General features: G+C 50.6%; 2 protein-coding genes and 1 long non-coding RNA gene across 9 annotated transcripts in view; 2 read left to right on the top strand and 1 right to left on the bottom strand.

The window, feature by feature from the left end:
• The window catches only part of LOC137227941 (uncharacterized), a 78,003-nt gene extending 73,211 nt beyond the window's left edge, over positions 1–4,792 (bottom strand). Inside the window, exons 1-2 of one of the 2 annotated variants that reach the window (XR_010945070.1) lie at positions 4,604–4,792; positions 1,337–1,509 (exon numbers count right to left, since the gene is read on the bottom strand). Coding sequence is in view for 1 of the 2 variants with exons in the window: in XM_067744597.1 (XP_067600698.1) it covers positions 1,337–1,509; positions 4,604–4,632 (202 nt within the window). In the remaining variant the exon portion in view is untranslated. The remainder of the gene's footprint in view (positions 1–1,336; positions 1,510–4,603) is intronic. The other variant, XM_067744597.1, reaches the window with a different exon arrangement.
• LOC137227943 (uncharacterized) overlaps positions 1–11,506 on the top strand; it is a 43,477-nt gene extending 31,971 nt beyond the window's left edge. For both annotated transcript variants that reach the window (XR_010945080.1, XR_010945081.1), the window contains exon 3: positions 1,825–11,506. This is a non-coding gene — a long non-coding RNA (uncharacterized lncRNA). The remainder of the gene's footprint in view (positions 1–1,824) is intronic.
• A 3,280-nt stretch (positions 11,507–14,786) lies between these two features.
• The window catches only part of B4GALT1 (beta-1,4-galactosyltransferase 1), a 49,622-nt gene continuing 40,553 nt past the window's right edge, over positions 14,787–23,855 (top strand). Inside the window, exon 1 of one of the 5 annotated variants that reach the window (XM_067744589.1) lies at positions 14,787–15,378. In XM_067744589.1, the coding sequence (XP_067600690.1) occupies positions 14,955–15,378 (424 nt within the window). In that variant the 5' untranslated portion in view covers positions 14,787–14,954. The remainder of the gene's footprint in view (positions 15,379–23,855) is intronic. The other 4 variants (XM_067744591.1, XM_067744590.1, XM_067744592.1 and 1 more) reach the window with 4 other exon arrangements.

The following is a 23,855-nucleotide window of genomic DNA, read 5'->3' as shown; positions in this document are numbered from 1 at the left end:
TCTCAAGGGTAACAATGATTACAATATTAACATAGTAACACCTGTTGGGGTTGTTGTGAGGAACAGTTAATTTATGCAAAGCACTCAGACAGGATTATTACTGTTGTCTCTTCCTCTGGGAAATACCCATTTACCACTTCAGCTAAGGTGGTTTTGGTGGAAGCATTTCTTTCTTCCATGGCCCTGCTTCCGGGTTAGCCACTGCATTTAGTCTTAGGCCAGGGGCAGGCTCCTGACAGAAGCAGAACCAATCAGAGTCCTTTCCTGGGAACTCTGAAGTTGGGACATGAGAAAAGAAGCCTTTGGTGCCTTTCTGGTGGGGAAGCTCCCTGAGGTGAGACCCAGGCTCCTGGCAGCCATGTTTCCAGCCTGTGAAAGGAGCCTAGCTTCGAGAGTGAGGCTGACTGACCAGTGGAGAAAAGCTAACATTAGAAATGGCAAGAGTCTGACATTACTGGAACCCTTAGTTTTGGCTGTCTCCAAAGGCACCGTATGAGCCAATGAATGTCCTATTTTCTCTAAGATTGCTTGCATTGAGCTTCTGTCACTGCAATCAAAAGAGTTTTAATACATTTCCTAAGGCACCTTAGGACAGTACAGATCATGGGGTCTCCTGTCCACCTCTCTCTGAAAAGCCCTCCCTGAGACATATGCGCACACACTCACACAGAGTCATGGCGATTGCCAGCTCCTAGGAGTGAGCTGTAGTTCCTTCCCCGCCTGCACTGCCCGCGCAGTCCTCTACTTCTCCACACACACCAAAAGACAGCTGCGCCAGTGCCCAGGCACGAGGAACTGCACTTGCTAAACAGGGTGTTATCCCGGAAATCTGTGCCCTTCTCTGTACGCTCCTTGTCCTTTTCTTCACTGCCCTATTCAGTAACTTTGCAAATGTAGAAGGAGCACCTGCCAAGAACCAAGTCAGGCCTGGGGCCCCAGAGAGGCAGTTCCTGCTGTCAAGGAACCCGCAGGCTGTGGGGGCCATCAGGCCGTCAAAAGACTGCTCTGAGAGAGACAGTGGGGTGAGTGTTGAACAGATGTGCTCGCCAAGTGCCGCAGGAGCTTAGAGGAGGCTCTGTCGCTGATTGCCTGGGATGGTCGTCTGGCTGATCTACCCGCCTCGAGGTTCTCCCCACCCTGGCCCATCCTGCCCACTGCCGCCGGAATGTCTCCCCGAACAGATGTGCGACTGCCTCTGCCCCCTGCAGGCCTGAGCCCACATGCCTTAGCCTGGCAAAACCCTAAACCAGATATTGCCTCAACTTACTTTCTCAGCCATGTTGTCCACTGTTCCCCGTTCACAAACCTTACCCGCGAGTCTAACCGCGCCACTCACCTTCATCAGATGCATTCAGTGTTTTCCCACCATGGTGCCTGTCCTCACTCTGTTCCCTCTGTCTCCCATTCCTGTATGTCCCGGCTGTACACACCTTCCGAGGTGTGGGATGGCAAATGCGTTTCGTGTGCCTGCTCTGATCGTCTGGCTGTGTTTCTGTGTTCAGAAGGATTCTGTAGACATACTTGGGCTCAGTGAAAGAGTAAGGGATCAGTCAGCAAAATCTACCATGGCCACCAAATTGGGTGTGTGCTGGGGATGGGTGTGGGAGGCAGTGGGTGGTGAGGAACAGCACACTTGGGATGCATGTGCACTTTGTTCCAGGTCCAGGTCTTATGCATCTCCCCATCCCCATAAAGACTTCCTTGCTCCTACAAGTGAAATTAACTTCTTTCTCTTCTGAACTTTTATAGCCTTCTCTCTGTGCCACTGTAAGAGCACTGATTTCTCTTACCTTTTTATGGGTACATCTGCTTTTGTTATTTGAGGGGACGGATGGTACCCTATGGAGTATGGTACAAGGGAGAGATTCAAAGCACATTAACTGAATGGATGGAACCATGTGGAGCACTAAGATGGACGTACAAAGGGCTGCAAGGGGCCCATCCTGAGGAGCTGGCCTTCTCCATGGGCCTTGGCTGACTCTGGGGATGGTGTTGTTACAGATAAGTTCTCACTCCTGAACCAACTTCCTGCACTGCTGTTTCTGTCTGACCTGACGTCTGCTGTCATCTTGTGCGTCTGTGACCATGAGGTCTGAGCTCCCAGCTTCTCTAATTCATTCCTTTACTCACTAAACCACAGCGATGCCTCCTGGGTGGCCAGTTCTGTGCTCGCTGTTAGGGGCCCAGGGACGATATCCTGCCTTTAATCCTATCACTGACTTGGGGAGAGTGGGGCAGAGGTGGTGGAAAGACGGAGACCTGAGTCCTGGGATTCAAGGAGAAGAAATGTGGGTCCTAAGACAGGAGTAGGGAGGGTGCTGCGGGAGAAAAACAGAGGCTTCTGGGGCGGGGGCAGGGTAGAGGTTGTTGATACATCCATGTCCACCAAATTGCCTCTTCCTCTGTGCTCCTCAGCACCTCATGCCTGGGTTGCCTGATTGTCACTGCAAGCTCTGTGCTCCCAAGTTTCAGGGCCCGTATAGATGGAGTCAGGAAAAAAAAATTTTTTTTAACATTTACTTATTTATTTATCTGGTTGTGCGGGGTGTTAGTTGCAGCAGGTGGGCTCCTTAGTTGTGGCTCGCGGGTTCCTTAGCTATGGTTCACTGGCTTCTTAGTTGCAACACGTAGGCTCCTTAGTTGTGGCATGTGAACTCTCAGTTATGACATGCATGTGGGATCTAGTTCCCTGACCAGGGATCGAACCCGGGCCCTCTACATTGGGAGCGTGGAGTCTTATCCACTGCACCACCAGGGAAATCCCAGCGTCAGGAGAAATTTAAACAGCCTCAGTGCATCCTACCACTCCCCATCCCACACAAACACTCAGACCTCAAGAGCCCAGCGCTGATTACCATTCCAGGCCTGAGATCCTCATGCCACCCCTTGGACTCCCTTGAATCTCCTTTGCTGCTGTTCACACCTGGGACTCTGAGCCCAGGTAACCACCCGGGCTCCTGAGCTGCATGGGGGCCCTGGTGCGCCTGTGCCCTGGTGACCAGCATGGGCATCTGTGATGTCCCCAAATTATTACAGGGGCTCCAGAATGATTGGCAGATTCACTCAGGCTGCTCTGTCACTCTGGGTTTCTGGTGCCCACCTCCCTCACCCTCCTACCCACTTCCCCTGCTCCTCAACCCACAAATGTGTTTAGGCTGCAGAGCCAGCTGCAGAGCTGTATAGCACTGTTGGCAGGAGATGGGCTGGCTCGAGAGCTGCCTGGAGGGGAACGTGGCAGATCACATTTCTTCAGCTCGTGCCAAATATTATTCAGATGCAGCTTTTCAGACAGACACAAATTGCTCGTCCAATAAACACAGAAGGGCTAATCCCAAGACATTTATCAGAGTGGGGAAAGATGAGAGAAAAGACAGACATGAGAGGCCTTTGAGAGCTGGCCTGGTGTGGCTGGCCTGAGGGGAGGTGGGGAGACCTCCAGGCACTCCTGGGGTTTTCTTCTTAAGGGCCTGAAACCCAGCACCAGGGCTTTGGGATTTGCTTTCATTGTGACATACAAAGCCGGTGTTGGTGCAAACACTTCCCCATGGTGAACAGAGTAGAAGAAATGAACACAGGCCAGGGTGCCTCTGTGGGTAGTCAGCTCCCACCTCCAGTTGTCAGTGGTCATGGGGATTAGCTGTCTGCAGAGGCTGCGTACACTACTCCACCACGCACACAGAGAAAGTCCTCAAGGCATGCTGTGATTGTTCTCAGAGTTCTCAGGAGACAATGCTCCTGGCCTGGAATCTCTTACTTCTGCCTGACAAGTGTGAGGGCACAGCTGCTGAGAAACAGGTTGAGGGACACAGCTGACCACGATGGCAGGGGACCAGAGACATGGGGGTCCCCCATCTATACCAGAGCGCTGGCCAAGCCGTTGAGGTCCTTTGCGCGTCCCTTTCTGCTAGGACCTTCTAACGGGCCCCATGAGCGTTCCTCTTCAAGGATTCTGCCCAGAAATGAAAGAAGTCAGGCCCTCCTCTGAGGCCCCATCTCAGAGCCCAGGGAGAGGAGGACCAGGTGAAGCCTCTAGAGTCAGGCTGGTCCTCCCACTGTCTGTGCCAGGGTCTGCGCCAAATGTGCCCGGCGGAGAGGTGGGAGTGCCCATTGGAGGGAAGAGGCACTGACTAGATCAGGGTGAGGGCATGGGAATAGTTGCCAACATTTATATAGTCCGGGACTATTCTCACTTTTCTCACAGCAACACGATGAGCTAGCTGTACTATTATCGGTACGACTTTCCAGCGGGGCACTGAGAGGTTAGATAGCTGCCTAAGCTCACCCAGTTAGGAAGGCTTCAGAATCTGTGCACTTAACTTGCCATACTGCCTGCAGGCCTATGGAGAGATGTGGTGGTTTCAGAAATGCCAGTTGTATGAGAATCCTTAGGAGAGTAGGATTTGGAGGCTGGAGACCCCAGACCTGGGATGGTGCCTTTGAGGCACAATGCTAAGGCAGGCTTCCACTGAGGACCTGGGGGCTCTATAATTAGGCTGATTAACTCTCCTAGTTTTCCCACAACTGAGAGGGGTCCTGGGCTGTGGATTTACAGTTTTAAAACTGGGGCCACTGAGGGCTAACAGGGGTAAGTTGATCATCCTACCTGTAACGAAAGGGCTGGGCTTGGATCATCGTCTTCAGGACCAACCTGCAGGCCAACTTCCTCCTCACACTCCCGGGCTAGAGACTGACAGAGTGACGTGCTGATGGGGAAGGTGAGCAGAATAACAACCAGCTGGCAGCAGCTCTTTCCAGACACTTAGGAGGGGAGGACTACAATATCAGGTGGCAACAAAGCAGGGACACTGTAGCCCTCAGAACCTAGTGGGAACAGGTGCCTTCTGGCGTGGCCAGTCTTACACAACTAGAGAAACTGGGAAATTCCCAGGTGAGGATTGGCAGGCAGGCCAGGTGGCTTCCAAGGAAGTCTGGGCAGGGCCCAGCTCGCTCTGCCTGCTGGGAGCAAGTTTCTATTCTGGTTCCTGAAACTTCATTCCTGCCAGGATGGCCTCTCCTCTACTCACTTGCTCGGTGACCCACGTTGACCTGCATTCCTAGGCTCAGCAGCCCTTACCTTTCACCCTCTCTGATTTGTCCCCACCTGTTATATGACCATGGCTCTTTGTCAGTCTCTTTGATTGTAAAGATCTGAAATTCACTCGTGCAACACCTGGAAGATTCCAGTAGAAGGAGAATGGATCCTGAGGCACAGAATCCATGGGCAGAAATGCTATTAGGTCTCAGGAGGGACAAATGGGGCAAGAAGCCTCGGGAACTTGGGTAGTAATCACTCTTCACTTCTGGGCCCACTTCTCTTTGTGGCCTGTATAAAGCTGGAAGACATTGCAAGAGATTGTCCAGCTGCTCAAAATAAATTTGTTTCCTGGCCAAATGAAGTCAATCCAAGGCACTAAGAGAACTTCCAAATGAGATTGCTCAATCCCTGTCAGAGATTTTGGAGGATGAGTGCAGTAGGCAGAAGTCTGGAACATTGGTCATGTGCAAATGATCTTCCAGTTTTGAAAAAGGAGGGGTGGTAGTTAGTTTCTTTCTGTTACTTCGAACAGACTTAAGGGGAAAAAGGGAAAGGGGATTTGCCAGTTCACATAACCGATCAGTCCAGGGAGAGTCTGATATGGGCATAGCAGGGCACACCCCCCTGCCTCCTTTTTGGCTTCTTAGGCAGGCTCTTTCTGCATGGTAGCTGTAGGGGGCTGAATAGTGAACCTCCCAAATTCATGTCTACCCAAAACCTCAGAATCGATTTTATTTGGAAAGAGGGTCTTTGCAGATGTAATTAGTTAAGGCAAGATGAGGTCATACTGGATTAAGGTGGGCCCTATTTACAGTGATTTGTGCCCTAATAAGAAGAGGACGCATCAACAGAAGAAAAAGATACACACAGAGAAGGCCGTATGAAGACAGAGGCAGATTGGAGTGACGCAGCTAGAAGCCAAGGAATGCCAAGGCTGCTGGGAGCCACTGAAGATAAAAGAGGCAAGGCAGGATTTTTTCCCTAGAGCTTTCAGAAGGAGCATGGCCCTGCTGACATCTTGTGTTTGGACTTCTAGCTTTCAGAACTGTGAGAGCGTAAACTTCTGTTGTTTTAAGCCAACAAGCATGTGGCAGTTTGTTAGGGAGTCCTAGAAAACTAATACGATACCCTCAGCAACTCCAGGCTGGCCACCCTAGAGGAAAGGAAGAGCCTTTTTTCTCAACACATACAGAAATTTTGGGGCAGAGGGGATCTTTGCTTCCTGAACGTATCACTGTGGCCGAAGGGAAACAGTGCTCTCATTGGCCAGATATGAGTCCCACATCCATTAAGGGGACCGTGGTGAGGTTAGACTATCCCAACCACATGGGGAAGAGTGGACATCTTTTACCAGAATGAGGAGTGAATACAGGGAAGACAAAATTAACACCTGTCCATTACAGGGCAAAAAAGTTGATTCTGCAGACTATGCTCTCATCCAACAATAGATTTTTTTAAATATAAAGGAAGTAGAGGGACTTCCCTGGTGGTGCAGTGGGTAAGAATCTGCCTGCCAGTGCAGGGGACACAGGTTCGATCCCTGGTCCGGCAAGATCCCACATGCTGGGGAGCAGCTAAGCCTGTGTGCCACAACTACTGAGCATGCGCTCTAGAGCCCCTGAGCCACGACTACTGAGCCTGTGTGCCACAACTACTGAAGCCTGTGTGCCTGGAGCAACAAGAGCAACAAGCTCCTTAACAAGAGAAGCCACCACAATGAGAAGCCCGTGCACCGCAATGAAGAGTAGCCCCTACTCGCCGCAACTAGAGAAAGCCCACGTGCAGCAAAGAAGATGCAATGCAGCGAAAAAATAATAAATAAATAAATAAATTTTTTAAAAAATAAAGGAAGGAGAGATTTCTCAGAACAATTTAGGGCAAGGACAATCAAATTTCTTTTTTGACAGGTCCCTGAACTGACAGATCACAGAGCTGCATTTGATAGCCTGTCTGTTAGTAAACTGGGTCTTCAGTAAGGCTTTTAACAATCTCTGCCATGATATCCTTGTGTGGATAAAATGGGAAATATGGGTTAGATGACAGTATGATTAAGAGGAAAAGTAACCTGCTAAATGAGTGAACCTATGTCATTACATTTGTCCACTCAGCATGCAAACCCCTATCTTATTTTGCAAGAATTTTCTAATAATAATTTAGTACTAGAGGGCTGTAGTGCCCTGGCTCCCACCATGGAAGCAGAAAGGGGAAGATTTTCCTTTTCACTTCCTTGCAGCCAGGGCTCAATCATGTGAATTAGGCTCAGCCACTCCCACCAAGGACTTTTAATTTTTAGGAGGTGAATTTAAGGGGCAGATGTAGTGTAGGAAGTATTCATGGCAACAGCAACAGCAGCTTGACCAGTCTTGAAGTGGTGATGTTGAGTGTTCCCTGGCAGTGGTGGCCGTGGCAGAGCAGTGGTGTAATTAACTGTTTATGCAATCAAAAACCTTGATTGGTACAAGGACTGTTTTTAAAAGGATTCAAGTTTCCACTGTTCCAGGATTTGTCTTCAGCTCTGTCTTTTTTTTTTTTTTTTTTTTTTTTTTTTGCGGTACGCGGGCCTCTCACTGCTGTGGCCTCACCCGTTGCGGGGCACAGGCTCTGGACGCGCCGGCTCAGCGGCCATGGCTCATGGGCCCAGCCACTCCGTGGCATGTGGGATCCTCCCAGACCGGGGCACGAACCCGTGTCCCCTGCATCGGCAGGCGGACTCTCAACCACTGCGCCACCAGGGAAGCCCCTTCAGCTCTGTCTTTAACATGAACATCAAAAAGTGAAAGTTGTGTTAGAAGGCATTGGTGAAAGTACAGTATTTGGGACTATGGAGGTGAGTGATGGTCCTGTTCTCTTCCGTTGCTGAGACCCCAGCTGGAATGTTGAATTCAGTCCTGGGCACTGCTCTTTTATGGAGGAAAGTGACAAGCTAGAGCCTGGTCAAAGAAGAATGATCAAGACAGGGAAGGAACTCAACTATGAAGCATGAAGAACAGTAGAAATGATAGGTATTAGTCAGCCTAGAGAGGAATTGTCTTTAGGTTGGGAGAAGGCATATGTCTGATCTTTTTAAGTAAGTTAAAGACCATCAAGGGACTTCCCTGGTGGCACAGTGGTTAGGAATCTGCCTGCCAGTGCAGGGGACACAGGTTCGATCCCTGGTCCGGGAAGATCCCACATGCCGTGGAGCAACTAAGCCAGTGTGCCACAACTACTGAGCCCACGTGCCACAACTACTGAAGCCCGTGCGCCTAGAGCCCGCGTGCCTAGAGCCCGCGCACCACAATGAAGACTAGCCCCTGCTCCCCGCAACAAGAGAAAGCCTGCACGCACCAACGAAGACCCAACGCAGAAAAAAATAAAATAAAAATAAAGACCATCAAGTGAAAGAGGATTCAGTTTATCCTCTGTGGCTCCATGGAACATAGCTAGCATCACTGCTACTAGCGAGTTTCAGCTTAAAACGAGAAGGATTTAATTGTTGGGTCTGTGATATCCACAACAGAGCAGGCTGCCTCATAATATAGTGAGTTCACTGTCGCTGGAGGTGTGCACACAAAACTGGATGAACTCTCAGAGAGTATATTGTGTTGGGGGATCCTACTGTGTGGGGGTGAAGGAAGAGTTGGTGTCCTTCCAACTTCTCTCCAATTCTTAAATCTGATCAAGTCCATAGGACAGGTTGGGAAGGGCAGGAAACTGGAGGTGGGGAGACCAGAGGAATTGCAAATTGTGAGTTATTAAAAAAAAAAAAAAAGGAATGGAAGATTGCATTATTCTGAATTCTTCACCACTCCCTGTACCCAATCCCTTTGCCATGTGACTTTGAAGTCCCTCCCACTAGAGACAGAATACGCTTTCTTGTCCTGCTAATGTTGGGTTGGCCAAGTGATTTGCTTTGGCTCACGGAGTGTGAGTAGAAGTGACCACTCCAAGCATAGTCTCTAAGAGGCAATGGATTTTTTGCTCACCCATCTTGTGCTTTTGCCATTACCATGTGAAAAACATGCCCTTGGTAGGTATCACAGAATAGAGACACATGGAGTAGACTCATCTAGCCAACTTACAGACCTATAGCCTTAAGCAGAGCTGCCCCAGCTAACACATGGACACATGAGAGAGAAATAAATGCTTTATTGTTGTATAGCACTTAGATTTGGTGGTTATTTGCTATGTAGCATCATTATGGCAATAAGACAGATCGGACATTCCAACAGACTTTCAGATACAGTATTGAAGGCAGTTCTCAGGCTTCTGCTGGCCTTTCTAGGATCTGAGGAAGTAGCACTTGAGGGAAGGAACTCATCCCAACAGATTGTGGGTATATCCTGTCCTGAGTATAGATGTTGCTGGGAATGGATGGCCAAGGCCACTTTGTGGGGCACAGACCCAGTGCTGGAGGCACTTTGTGGGTTTGGGGTAAAGAGTGAGAGGAGGAAGCCAACCTCACTTCAGGTCATGGGAAGAAGTCCAGCTGGACACTCAAAAGAAAGTGTGGATGGGAGTACCATCCTGAGAAACAGTTTGTGTTGTGGTGGATTAAAGATGAGCACAAATTCTTTACCACATCTCTCATCAAGAGGTGAAGTCTATTTCCCCTCCTCTTGTATCTGGGCTGGCTCTGTGACTTGTTCTGACTGATAGAATGTGGCATATGTGTCACTGAATAACTTCCAAAACTTGACCTTAACAGATCTTCCACTCCCTCCTATGCATTTGGAATATGCCTTCTTAGAGTCTAGCTGCCATGCTGTTAGGAAGCCCAAGCAGTCATGTGGAGAGGTCCACATGGAGGAAAACTGAGACCTTTGGCTAAGGGTTCCAGCTAAACACCCAGACAGCAACCAGCACTAACTTTTAGCCATGTGAATGAGGCGATCTATACCCTCCAGACATTCTATTACCCCAGCCAACACTATATGAAGCAGAAAACCACCTAGTTTTTCTAAGAAACCCCAATCAAGGTTTTTGACTGCAAAAACAGCTTACTCGGGTTTCCCTGGTGGCGCAGTGGTTGAGAGTCCGCCTGCCGATGCCGGGGTTCGTGCCCCGGTCCGGGAGGATCCCACATGCTGCCGAGCGGCTGGGCCCGTGAGCCATGGCCACTGAGCCGGCACGTCCGGAGCCTGTGCTCCGCAACGGGAGAGGTCACAGCAGTGAGAGGCCCGCGTACTGCAAAAAAAAACAAAAACAAAAAACAGCTTACTCAAAGTAAACTAAAACCTAGAGAAAAGATTAATTCTAGGGCACTCCCAGTAAAGTTTGGATGAAGTCAAGAATGTGACTGTGACTCTTTACGATCTCATAGATTTCAAGCAGTGTCTTATAGACCTCTCAGCTAGACAAAAGTGCTTCTAAGAATCTTAAGGATTTGTCCCATAGTACCCCGACTCACAGCCTAAAGAAGGTAGGAACTTATCTTAAGATTTGGGGATATAGTTTTTGTCTAATGGAGTGAAACTCAATAAGGTTCATGGGAAATGCACAATATTTTTGTTTATTTTCTTCCCCTCCAAGAGAATTGTACCAGCATAAGTACCACTAGCTTGGACTAAAATGGGCAAAGACAGTTCAAATGAAATGAGGACACTGGGCACTTAGCGAAGCAGACTGAACAAATTACTCTGCTGCAAACAAGGGAAAGGAGGAATGACCCAGAGGATGGAGCCAAGAGCCCAGAGGGTGAAGCGCCACAGAGAATCACATTCCCTGCTCCTGGAGCAGGGGGAATTGGTGACATTTGCGCTATTGGATCTCAGATTTCCTAAAGACCTAAGGACCGCTATGTACCTTTTATTACCCCTTTTTAAGTGGGAGTTTCTATTATGATTTTCCTGTCTCTGTCTTCCCATTGTATGTTGGATCTGTACGGGAAAAGATAACTTACAGGAAAGTTGCAAGTTTAGTACAAATACTTTTTTGGACTCTTTGAGAGTAAATTTCTGACATGATGCCACATTACCCAAAACCTTATGTGCATATTTCCAACATAACCACAATCATCAAAATAAATAAACATTATATGTTACTATCATCTTTTTTTGTGTGTGTGATGGCCCAACAGGGCAAATACTTTTATTTTTTTTAAATTAATTTTTATTGGAGTATCGTTGCTCTACAATGTTGTGTTAGTTTCTAATGTACAGCAAAGTGAATCAGCTATATGTATACATATATTCCCTCTTTTTTGGATTCCCTTCCCGTTTAGGTCACCACAGAACACTGAGTAGAGTTCTCTGAGCTATACAGTAGTTTCTCATTAATTATCTATTTTACACATAGTGTCAATAGTGTGTATACGTCAATCCCAATCTCCCAATTCATCCCATCCACCCACTTCCTCCCTTGGTGTCCATTCATTTGTTCTCTACATCTGTGTCTCTATTTTGCAAATAAGATCATTTATACCATTTTTCTAGATTCCACATATATGCGTTAACATATGATATTTGTTTTTCTCTTTTTTTTTTTTCTCGGTACGCGGGCCTCTCACTGTTGTGGCCTCTCCCGTTGCGGAGCACAGGCTCAGGACGCGCGGGCTCAGCGGCCATGGCTCACGGGCCCAGCCACTCCGCGGCATGTGGGATCTTCCCGGACTGGGGCACGAACCCGTGTCCCCTGCATCGGCAGGCGGACTCTCAACCACTGCGCCACCAGGGAAGCCCTCTCTTTCTTTTTTTTTATATGTAACTCTTTTTTTATTCTTTCATTTTTAAATGGCAGTGAATTGCTTTTTTTTTTTCTGTTCCTTTTATAATTTTTTTAAATTGGGATATAGTTGTTTTACAATGTTGTGTTAGTTTCTACTGTACGGCGAAGTGGAGTTCCCTGTGCTATACAGCAGGTTCTTATTAGTTATCTGTTTTATACATATTAGTGTATCTATGTCTATCCCAATCTCCCAATTCATCCCAGTCTCCCCTTCCCCCCATTGGTGTCCATACATTTGTTCTCTACATCTGTGTCTCTATTTCTGCCTTGCAAACTGGTTCATCTGTACCATTTTTCTAGATTCCACATTGTTTTTCTCTTTCTGACTTACTTCATTCTGTATGACAGTCTAGGCATAGACTGTTGGGGCCAGCTTCACCCTCACCAGTTCCCTGGTGAACGGCTCTTGAATTTGTGTTCTAACTACAATAGTTCTTCCCCTCTTCCCTTCCCACATTATCAAGATGATCATAAGCATTCATTAACAAGTATTTTAACAAATATCTATTCAGTGCCAACTACGTGTCCGGTTCATTTCTAGGAGCTGAGGATATAGTAGTGAACAAGAGAGAAAGTTCTTGCACTCATGCAGCTGATCGTCTATTGAGACAGACAGACAACAAACAATAAATTAAATGTATAATTCTGGGTAGTGATACCTACTCTGAAAAAAATCAAGCAGGTTAAGCAGCTTTGGTTGGGGGACTATTCTACATAGTGTAGTCTGAGAAGACCTCTCTCATAAGGTGACATTTGAGAGATCTGAATGAAGTATGGGGCTAAGTATTTCATAAGTGTTTCAGGCTAAGTGAACAGCAAGTAAAAAGGTCCTGAGGCAGGAAGTAACAGGGCAAGTTCAAGGAATAGCAGCAGTTAGGTCAGTGTGGCTAAAGTACATAGAGCGTGGTAGAGGGTGATAAGAGAAGAGGGTGGGGAATAGAGATAGAAACCAGATTAGACAGGGCTTCTACAAAGTTGGAGTTCGTTCTCAATAAAATGGCATGAATTGATTTGCGCTTACAAAGATCTCCCTAGCTGCTGTTTGGAGAATAGACTGGGGAGGGGGCATGGTGGAGGTAGAAGCAGGGTGACCAAGTAGGAGGCTACCTTATAACCCAGGTCAACATGATGGTGGCTTGGTCCAGGACAGTTAGAGCAGAGTTAGCAAGTGGTTAATTCTGATAATTTGAAGGTAGCACTGACAAGACTTGCTGAGGGATTGGAAATGGCATTTAAGAATAAGAAAAGCACATTGAGGACAACTTTTAGGTTCAGGGCTTGGGGGAAATGGATGAACAACAGTGCCATTCTCTGAGGTAAGTACGAATGGGAGTGGAGTGTAGGGCGTAGGTGCTGAGTTTGAGATGCCAGTAAGAGGGAGTGGAATATGAGTTGGTTGGTCAGGGCTGGAGATGGAAAATTTTGCAGTCATCAGCATACAGGTATTACTGAAAATAAATGACACTCTTTTCTGTGTAGACAGAAAAGAGCATCATGGACTATGGCCTGGGGCCTTCAACAACCAGGAAAAAGAGAAGCCCAGAAAAGAGACAGAGGAGTGGCCAGTGAAATGAGGAAGATCAGAAAAGCCTGATGTCCAGGAAGCCAAGTGAAGAAAGTAGATTCTGTGTGATCACAACCACATGTCAACTCCTGAGCCTCAGTTTTCTCATCCATGAAATGGTGAGAGTAACAACTGCCCACTTCATGGTGTTGTTAGGATTGAGGCAATGTATGTAAAGCAGTTAACACTTGTGTCTGACTGGTATATAGGAAACTCTCAGCCTATGGTAGCATTGTTATTATTTCCTCCACTTCAGAGTAGGCTGCCACAGCCCTCAGCTTCCCCATCCACATAAGTGACAGCACCTCCATGAGTCCTTCTCAGAAATGAGGTGTCCCTGCTCACTCAGGCAACCAGATGGGCCTGACGAGTGGCCTCTGGGTCAAATTTGAACCAAGTGACTTCAGTGCCTAAACCTCTCACCCACACAGCTTCCAGCCCTTACTTGCAAATCAACAAGTGGTAAATAAAGGTTTTAGAGCCAGAGTTCTGCCTCTGCCTCTCACCAACTGTGGGATCCTAAGCAAGCTTCTTAACCTTCCTGAGCCTTGAATTCTATCTGTAAAATGGGAACAATTCCTACTTCATGACATTGTGTCCAGGCCCGCGCGGACTGTAAATAAAGCCGGCTGATCTCCTCCTGCATGGCGGCGTGGGAGTCACTGGGGCTCTTTGACACCCTCCCACGCATCCCCACAACCTAGCTGGGCAGGTCTCTGGGATCCCCTAACCTGCGCTGTAGGACAGTGAGCTCAGAGAGGTGGAGACTCGTCCACTTTCTTTTCCGCAGGGCGCCGGATGAGCCGCGCCTAGTTGCTGGGCCCCCACCTCGGTAGAGGGGCCTAGCTCGGCCAAGGGAGGGGGTTCCGAACGTCCCAGAGACTCCCTCTTCCGCTGTCCTACCTCCGGCTGGGCGTCGAAGCCGTTTGCTGGGCAACCCTTCTCCGCCCCTCTTCCTGACCCTCCCCCCAGGTCTACCGAGGTCCACCGTCAGGAAAGCCGCCGCGGCCCCCGACCCCTCAAGACCACGACCAGTCTGCTCTGTTCTCCTCCCTCCTCTCTGACGCCGCACTGCAGGCCCAGGCGCATAACCCAGCCCTTCAGCACCGCAGGAAGTGGCGGCTCCTCTCGGGGGCAGCTCGGAGGAAGAGGAGGAGGAGGAGGAAGCGTGGCTTAGTAGGGACCGAAGCCCCATGGGGCAGGCTGCGGAGGAGGGCGGCGTGAGGACCTCAGAGCTCAGCTCCAAGGCTGCGGGCTGCCAACTGCCGCCCCGAACGGCTCCGCCCCTGCGGCCCACCCTCCACAGGCCCCGCCCCGCAGCTCGGCCCCGCCCCATACCGGCCCCGCCCCCAGCTCCTGTCCCGAAAACGCGGCTCCTATGGGCGGCCCTGCCCCCGCTCCGCCGGCGGCCTCGGCCTCGGCCTCGGCCCCGCCCCCGTCCGCGCCAGCCCCTAGTCTGCACTTTGCTTGCTGGGCTGCTGAGTCGGCCAGAGTCTGAGTTCCGCCGCCTGCCCGCCGGCGCCGCTCCCTCGCCCCCTCCCCCGATCCCTCCCCCAATCGCAGTCTTGTGGCAGTGTCTGGCCGGAGGCCCGCGGGCGGGCCGCCCTCCCCGAGGTAGCCCACCCCCCCTCTTAAAGCGGCGGCGGGAAGATGAGGTTTCGGGAGCCGCTCTTGGGCGGCAGCGCCGCGATGCCGGGCGCGTCCCTGCAACGGGCCTGCCGCCTGCTCGTGGCTGTCTGCGCGCTGCATCTTGGCGTCACCCTCGTCTACTACCTGGTCGGCCGCGACCTGAGCCGCTTGCCTCAGCTGGTCGGAGTCCCCACACCGCTGCAGGGCAGCTCTAACGGCGCCGCCGCCATCGGGCAGCCCTCTGGGGAGCTCCAGCCCCGAGGGGCCGCACCGCCACCGCCTTCGCGCACCTCTTCCAAGCCGCGCTTGGGTGGCGCCTCCAACCCCGACGCGGACTCTCGCCCCGGCCCCGGCCCCGGCCTCGGGAGCAACTTGACTTCGGCCCCAGTGCCCCCCGCCACAGCACTGTCGCTGCCCGCATGCCCTGAGGAGTCCCCGCTGCTCGGTAAGGTACCATGAGCGTTCGCCCATGCCCTCTTCCTCGACAGCCAGTCAGTCTCCCTATTCCGGATCAGAGCCTCTAATCCCAAACAGGTTCTGGGCTGGATGGGGGTGAGAGGTTGGGAGGTGAGTCCCTTCGGATTCATGCTGGAGACTGGGTCGGGGACGGTTTAAGTAAGCCATAGCCACCGCCACCCACCCACCCCCGATCCCAGAACCGGAGAAGGCCTTGGAGACTTCCCTGCTCTGGCCCAAGCCTCAAGAAGTTTTGGGAGTTTGAGTCTGCTTAGAACTCGGAGCAGCCTTCGCTCTGCTAACTCTGGTAGGGACTACGAGGCAGCTCAGAGTAACCCGCTCTCTCTAGTTTGGAACGCTGATGATGAGGCCTCCAGGAGGGAAGGGAGCAGACCTCCCAGGTCACATCTCCTGTCTTCACATAGAACCACTGTCTCCTGAGTGTGGGTTAACCCTTTTCCTAAGCTTTTGGGCAAGTGACTTGTCCCTAAACCTCTGGTTTTTCATCTATTAAATGGGAATAACAAGTGGTACCTGTTTGAGGGGGGTGTTTTGGAAGATTAGACCAAACAGTGTAAACAAGCATTTACAAGAATGAGGGTAACCCCTCAGTAAATTGTCACTATTGTGTTCAGTTCCTCCTCTGCTTAGATCCCTGCCCTGGGGCCCTCCTACCCTGCTTCCTGCCCTTGTAGCTTCCCAAGAGCAGGGCCCTCCCAGGGGCTGAGGGTATTTGTACCAGTATAATGTGTGTACCCTGGGGGCTGGAGGGCTAAAATATAATCAGTTAGCACCAAGTTGTCCCTTCCTGATAGCAGCAGCCTGGAGTCTCAGGTATCTTGCCCAGATGTTCTGAACCGGAACTCCAGCCTCTGTTTCAGCACAAGCAGAGAGCTTGGGTCGGTGGGTTTGCATTCCTTATGTCACGAGGAGGCTGAGCCCATGCCCACCGGGACCTCCCCTTGACCTGTAATCCACAGGCAGTCAGGCCCAAGGCAGCACAGGTTGCTCCCAAGATTACCAGACAGGTGGCTGCTCAGTTTCAATGCCAGGGTGTAGAGAATGTTGTTCTGAGTGAGGGGCCCTGGCAGGAGAGCAGGCATCCTGCCAGTGGGAACTCTGTCACTTTTTCACAGAGCCCAGACAGAGCAGGCCTCCTACCCACTCTTGCTCAATTTCTGCAATAATTACTTCAATATTTTCATATCAAGTTTGGGAGGATGCTCCTGGAACTGGTCAGACATGAATTGTGGTAATAAAGGGGATTTTTTTTTTTTTTAAAGCAGAAACTTGAATTCTTTTGGACTTGATGGTTAGTCTGGGAAGCAGACTGGTCCTGTAAAATGAAATGGAATCTTTGCCATGCTGCTAAGTGTCTGACCTCAGGCATGTTAGAACTCAGACTCTGAGTTCCTCAGAGTCTCTTTCTCTTGTGTAAAATGGGGTTGTCCATGCTTAACTCACAGAGTTATTTTCAGGACTAAATGAGATTGTGTATGTTAAGTACATGGCAAATAGGACCTGGGACTTGAAGTTTCATTTTTCTCAGACTCTGGAGATGGCTGTGAACAGCAGAGAAGGAGGAAGAGGGTTGGTGAGTTCTCAGACCCCAGAGAGGCCAGATTTTGATCTTTTGTTTTTAATTGTTGCCTGGATATTATGTAGAAGGAAAGAGAAATTAATTAGCCAATTAAAGGAAAGTACCTCAAAGTTCATTAGATTGGTGTTTGAGGTGTAGGATCTTCTCAATGAATCATGAGAGGCAGTGGTGGCCCACCTTGGTGTTGCCCAGTGACTGGGTGACGAGTTACTGCTGTTTCTGCGTTGACTCTGAACTGGCGGCACGAACAGACTTCCTGAGAGATACAGTTTTGGAGGGTAAGGGGAGAGGCCCTAGGCTTTCTGTAGCTTGTCCGCCTTTGTGTGACATGCATGGGACCGTGATGTTTCAGCTGCTGTGGAGGTAGCCCCGGAAGGTGAGGGTGGAGTGTTTTTCTTCACTTTTATTGAGCCCTTGGGTTTGAGGTTTGGGTGCTCTCTAAGTGGAGGCTCCTGGGTAGAAGAGAGCCTTGAGAAAGCTGAAAGTCTCCCGGGGAGTGTGTGGGCTGGGGGAGTCAAGCCCATCTGTTCAGCTGGGCAGGTGTCAGCCAAAGCCATTACGTGGTGGTTTCGAGGTTGGTGGGAGAAAGCATCCGTGGGGTTTAAAGCTGTGGCTTTTTCACTACTTGCAGTTCCTTTCCACAACTGGGCTGTACTTTCTGGTGTCCAAGGGTCTATGTCAGATGCTGTGATCCCTCCGGGCTGGTAGGTGGTGGGTAACGGGCATGCCCTTCCCTGCAGGAGCCAGGCACCAGACTGGGCTGCCGACGGGTCACTGTTGGATCTGTCCTGGGTTGTTAGAGCCTCAGGATAGACTTCAGATAGACTTGGGTTTGAATCCTGCCTGTGTCTATACTGTGCATTAGGGCAGGTTGCAGTGTTTGGAGCCATAGTAGGCTCTGCCCCGGGACACCTGCTGGGCTGCTGTGAGGCTTTCAGGAGTGAGGGCTGCAGGGGAAAGATGGGTCTTTCCTGAGGATTCCTGCAAGTTCCCCAGGGAGTTCTCCCGGGGAGTCCAGGCCTGTAGGCGCTGTCGTCTTGGCCCTTGGGCTGTGCGGCATCTCACTGACCATGGCAGTGAGGCTCCCTTTCTGGCAGCCTGGGTGTTTGCCTGAGATGTAGTCAGCCTGGGAGGAGCAGCAGCCTTGCGTTGAGTTACTTTTCCCGGAATGAATGTTTATCTGTGCTTAGATTTGGCGGCAGCTCCACGTGACTTGACTAGCACTGGCGCTGCCCGCCCAGAGAGGGGCTGGCTGGGGGCGGGGCGGGGTCAGTACCTCAGGTAGGACTGGTTAGGGGAGGCTGGGCTGACCTGGACAGTTGGTACAGTCTATGGGTGGGAGGCGGGTGGTGGTGAGTATAAGACTGCCTAAACCTGAGGCCGCTCTTGCCCAGCTATGCTTTGAAGAGAGCCTCTTCCTTTGTTCAGAAAAGGACTCTGATCTAGAGGTGGGCACCAGAGAGTCACGGGCACTAGAGAGTCATGGGCACCTGGGCCAGCAAACAGCCACAGGTAGCCAGGGCCCTGGGAGAGCACTTATCCGTGAGCCGTTTTCCCCAGGTTTCATGGGGGGTATCAGCCGAGCCTCTGCCGTGGTTTGTACCCTTGGCAAGACAGAGCACTTGCTGGGTGTCTGCCGGCCTCTCGGCTGTCAGGTGTTTCTCCACCAGCACGCTGTTCCCGCTTCTCCCCCTTCCCCCATATGCACGCATGTGGACACAAGCACGCTGCCTGGGACATAGTGTACTTTGAGGACATCTGTCTTGGCCTCAGCTCCGGAAGGGGCTCTCTCTCTTCTTTGGGATGAGTCCTAGAGCCTCATCACCTTCTAGCTTGCGGTGGAGCCTCATCCTGGGGGTTGGGGAGGCACCAGGAGCCTCCCCTGTGTCCAGATCTTTAAGCTTTGGGACGTTAGGTAACTAGTTTTTTAAACCAGTTTTGTCCTGTTGCTTTTCCTGGGGAAGATAATTTCTTGACCTACACACAGACGTGCCTTCTTGTCTAACAGTCTGAGGTGGAGAAATACCCTCCGTGACTATTTGGCTCACTTTTTTCCACTCGGCCTGATGGTCGCAGAAGTGTCTCCTGCCTGTTGTAATTTGTCCCAGACTCTGAGCAAGCACGGGGGCCTCCACCTGATGAACCAGGTGCAAGTTCCTTGGGTTACAGGTTGCAAGAGCCACATGTGAGATTGGACTCAAACCGCAGCATCTTGGAACCACAGCATCCCAGGATGGGTCTCTGCAGTTCCCTGGCCCCCATCCCACATTGTGCTAGAGGGGAAGGGTCTTGCCTCAGGCCATACAGCCAGGCAGTAGCCAGCTGGGGCTGGAAAAACCAGGTCTCCTGCTTCCCAGTCTAATGCTTTTCCTTAAAGTTATTGCCCAGTAGACACTTAGTGCAGAGGCTCAGGGTGGCCTAATGTGGCACTGAGTTTGGGAAAATCCCTGCTAGGTGTGTCTGTGGGTCCATCTGAGAGGTCTGATAAGGTGACAGCTTTCCTGGATTCAACAATATGCCTGTCCTAGTCTGGGCGCTAGAGCTACAGAGAGGGAGATGACAAAATGCCTTCTCTTTTGGAACTCACAGTTTAGGCAGAGGAGGCATAATTAAACCATGCCGATGTCATTTAGGGAAGCCAGAGTGTGTGTGTGTGTGTGTGTGTGTGTGTGTATGTTTAGTCTCTGCCTCCCTAGCCATCCCCTTCCCTTCCTTTCTTCCTTCTTTCTTTCCCTTATTCAGAAACCCAGAGTTGGTGTTAAAGTTCTCCAGTTCCGGTTTTATCTGATTGTGTGAAAATGTTCCTCTAATTTCTGAAGCCGTGCATTAGCTCTGGGGGTAATCTTTAACTTGCTGCTTTATAATGACTATAATGATACATCAGCAGCCATATGGTTGGGTATTACGGTCTTTGGATAGCAGCAGAGTAGGGGTTTCCAGGCTGGGGCTAGACTAATTTATGGTTTGGGAAAGACGGGACAGTTAATGCCCAGGTAGTCCCAGCCCTTCCGTGGATTCCACCCTGGGGACCTTCCAGACTTTGGGGGCAGGGCCAGGAGGCTCATACCCTTCCGGCTCAGCTGGGCTCTGGATGTGTGTGAAAGGGGCCCAGGCATCCTGGGGCCAAGCCAAACCTGGTGATTTCTTCACTGACCGTTTACCCAGTGCCTCCTATGCCTTATTCCCTCCTCAGTGTTCCTTGCCTGTACTTGATAAGAAGCAGAGACTGAAATTCTGCTTGAATCCATGTCCACCTGGAAATTCCAGTTATTCTTATCTGGTTAAGCAGCAGTCCAGTTGTTTTAGGACAGATAGTCTAACTCCCTTGAGGGCTTCCGCTGTGGCCATTTTACCTTTGCCTCTGGTACTGCCCATGTGGCCCAGGTGATGAGGTCACTGTAAGACAGACCCTGACTCCTGGGGAGTTAGCAAGGCATGAGATTGGATTTGGTGATCTCCACAGGGTCCCTCCTGTCCCTTAACTTGGCGAGGGATCATGAGAGCCAGACTGTGGCTGTGATTGCAAAAGTCTCAGTTGTGAGGCCCTCTGTGTTTACCTGGGCCTACGCAGGTCGCCGGCTTGGGGGAGAGATCTTGGATACTTTTCTAAAGGTCAGAGACCTCCAGGTTGGAAGGTTGTGGTGGCTTGGCGGGTAGGGGACAGGGTCTGGCGGGGAGCTGGTTCTGGGAGAACGTGGCCTAAGGAGATTCGTCCTTAGGAGGCAGAAGGGCTGAGTCACACTCTCAGTGTTTCAGATTCTACTTTTCAGCCTGGCTCAGCCCGCCCCTTCCTTACACAAATGAAGGCCAGGGGCTGTATTATTGGCTGTTGCTGAATTCTTGGGCAGTGATTTTAATGTCTGGTCTGGGTGTGTAATGTAGCTGCTTCTCTTTCCCCCTGCCGCCTCTCCAAGCCCCTCACAAAGCCCTGAGAGAGAGGAGGAGGATTTGTCTCCCTGGGATGCCAGGGAGGCCAGGGTTGTGGGTCTTTGCTTTTGCCTGTTTTTTTAAGGAGTGGGTAATCTCTTCCTCCTTTTTGTAAAAAGTAATGCAGGCTCATTGAAAACCGTTTGAGAAGTTAAAAGAGGTTGAAAAGCACATCTATATTCCTATCACCTAGAGGACGCATGTTGGCAAATTTCCTGCTAGCCTTTTTTCTTGTACATGTTTCAGAATTTAGTTGATATCTTTATAAATGGATAGATAGATTGGTATAGTTAGATATCGATATAGATAGCCTGGTGTCCAGGATTTTTCCCTTAAGATTCTGTCACAGGCTTGGTCCTACACCTTTAAAAACAACAAAGGGTATAACTTTTATTATTCAGCTGTTGCCGAACACATACAGATAGTTTTTGTTTTCTTGTTAGTGGTCCAGTGAGGCTCACGCCTAAAGCTTTAGGTACTTTTTGGATTGTTTCCGTAGTAGAGTTTTTTAAAAAGGAAGAAAAGGGATGAATGCTTTTTGAGAAGGGCTTGGTTTTTAAACCAGTCTTACTAAAGGATAGACTCATTGAAAATTTCAGGTTTGCTTAGTGGTGGCAGATGAACATCATTTATTGCTGAATAAAAGATGTGTCTAGAATTCTGATTAAAAACTAGGTGCAGGGGCTTCCCTGGTGGTGCAGTGGTTTCCCTGGTGGCGCAGTGGTTGGGAGTTCGCCTGCCGACGTGGGGGGCGCAGGTTTGTGCCCCGGTCTGGGGGGATCCCACGTGCCGCGGGGCGGCTGGGCCCCTGAGCCATGGCCGCTGAGCCTGTGCGTCTGGAGCCTGTGCTCTGCAACGGGAGAGGCCGCGACGGTGAGAGGCCTGCATACTGCAAAAAAAAAAAAAAAAAAAACTAGGTGCAGGAAGCGCTTGGGGCAGGGGCAGAGGGCCAGGCTGCAGGACGGACTGTGCAGCGGGGGTGATGCCCTAGGAGTCAGCTTCCTCAGCTTCCCCATGGCCCTGGGGCCATGGCGCTGGGTGAGCACCAGTGCTAACCCAGTGCTGGTGATGTGACTGAGATGTGACCATGTCCACAGGAGGTGTGGGAACAAGCTAGCAAACCAGGTTCTGAAACATACAGCACAGTTCTCCTACCTCCAGAGGGTCCGGAGATCTGGAGAAGGGCCAGGAGGTGAGAACCTGTAGGTTTCTGGGAATTCCTTTCAGGAGAAGCCTCAGAGACCAGCAGAGCTGGCACTCAGGCTCTTCACAAGGCACCTGTTTTGAAGTTATGCCACTTTGTCCTCACTGGAGCTAAATTCCCCTCTTCTGAGGGGCACTTTGGATTTGGGACTCTGCCGAGGGTCACTGGCCCAGAGGCTGTGGGTCAAGGGGGAGGCTGGACTGTGGGAAGGGGCAGGGTATGTCAGACCAGCGTGACCAGTAGGGTGTGAGGTCAGGCTCCTTCCTGCCTCACCACGTGGGTCTCCAGGTCCTGGGGAGGGGCCCTGGCAGGGGTTTCAGTAACTACCTGGCCTCATAACAGGTTGCATTCTGAAAATGCCTTTAAACATTTCTTTAAAAGTTTCTTCCTGTTTTGCATAATGTCCTTTTGCCTTTGACGTTCCTGAAACTGAACTGCAGGGCTGTCGTTGTGTTTCAGGACACCACCAGCTTGAAAAAACAGGAAAGGACTCCCAGTTAGGGTGGACCTAGGGAAACTGGTATTTGCAATATAGGAACTCAGACACTTGGCATGGAGGTGTTAGGTAGCTCCTGTCATTCAGATGATTGCTTCAGGCAGCCTGGGCAGGGTGCCCCCCTGGCTGAGAATGGGTAGACTTGAATCTTCCCTCCAAAGTCAGAAGGGCACTCGCCCCTGAGGAAGAGGATGAATGGGGACTCATTTGCTCATTCAGCAAACTTTTCTTGGTAACTACGCTATATGAAGCATAGGAGACAGACATGACCAAGGGCTGGCGCCCACTCTCGGGGAGCCTCTCAGCGGTGGGCAGATCCTGGCAAAGAGAGGACGAAGCGTGGGTGTTCCCAGGGCACTAAGGAGGTACAGGGAGCTGGATGGGTGGTCTGGGCCAGGGCCAGAGTCAAAATGAAGGGCCTTTCTTCCAAGCACTGATTTTTAGCATCCCTGTCTCTCAGCATGTTTGAACAGTCTCCCTGGTTGGGAGGGGCAGGGGTCTACTGCCTGTCATTTCCTCTAGTTGCTGTTACATGGGGGGACTGCCATAACAGAAGTCCCAGCTGTTGCATGCAGTTGCCGGCAGGGCAGGAGAGGACAGGAAGTAGAGGCGGCATGAAGGAAAGATGATAAAAGAGAGAGATGGTGTAGCTGGGACTGTGCTGGATGAGGGAAGGCCGAGGATAGCTAGACTGAGGGACCAAAGGGAGGAAGGAGAAGGGAAGAGGTCAGAAGGAGGTGCTTGTGGTCTGCAGAGCATGGGGGCGAGCCTTGAGGGCCTCTGGAGCGAGGATTCTGAATTCTGGTTCTAGCTCATTATATCATTTAGGGCAAACCCCGACTGCCTTGGTCCCTTCTCCCCTCTCTGAAGTTTGAGTCATGCTAAACCTGTTGGTCTTTAGTGCCCTTCCTCTTGTTCCTCCTGGAGTCTAGGCTGGGGTGGAGGGAAATCCTGGTCATATCTGCAACGTTAAAGCCCTCTGAGAGTTCCTGTGAGGCTCGTTACCCACTACCCATTTCAGGGGTCTCGTGGTGAGGCTTCTGCTGAAGATTTTGTCGTCTCTGTTTAAGCAGGCATAAAGATTTTTAGGTGGGTGACCTTTGAAATGGCGTGGGTAGTGTTTCTTTCTATCATGCTGACTAGCTGTGTGATTTGGGAAAGCTGTTATCCTCCCTGTGCCTCACTGCTCTCACCTGTAAAATGAGGATAATAAAAGTACCTCATAGATGTTGTGAAGTT

Source organism: Pseudorca crassidens, chromosome 7 (assembly GCF_039906515.1).
Source record: "Pseudorca crassidens isolate mPseCra1 chromosome 7, mPseCra1.hap1, whole genome shotgun sequence".
In the NCBI taxonomy this organism is placed as follows: Eukaryota; Metazoa; Chordata; class Mammalia; order Artiodactyla; family Delphinidae; genus Pseudorca; species Pseudorca crassidens.
The sequence above is the reverse complement of the archived record's forward strand: the minus strand, read 5'-3'. Positions and strand labels throughout refer to the sequence as shown.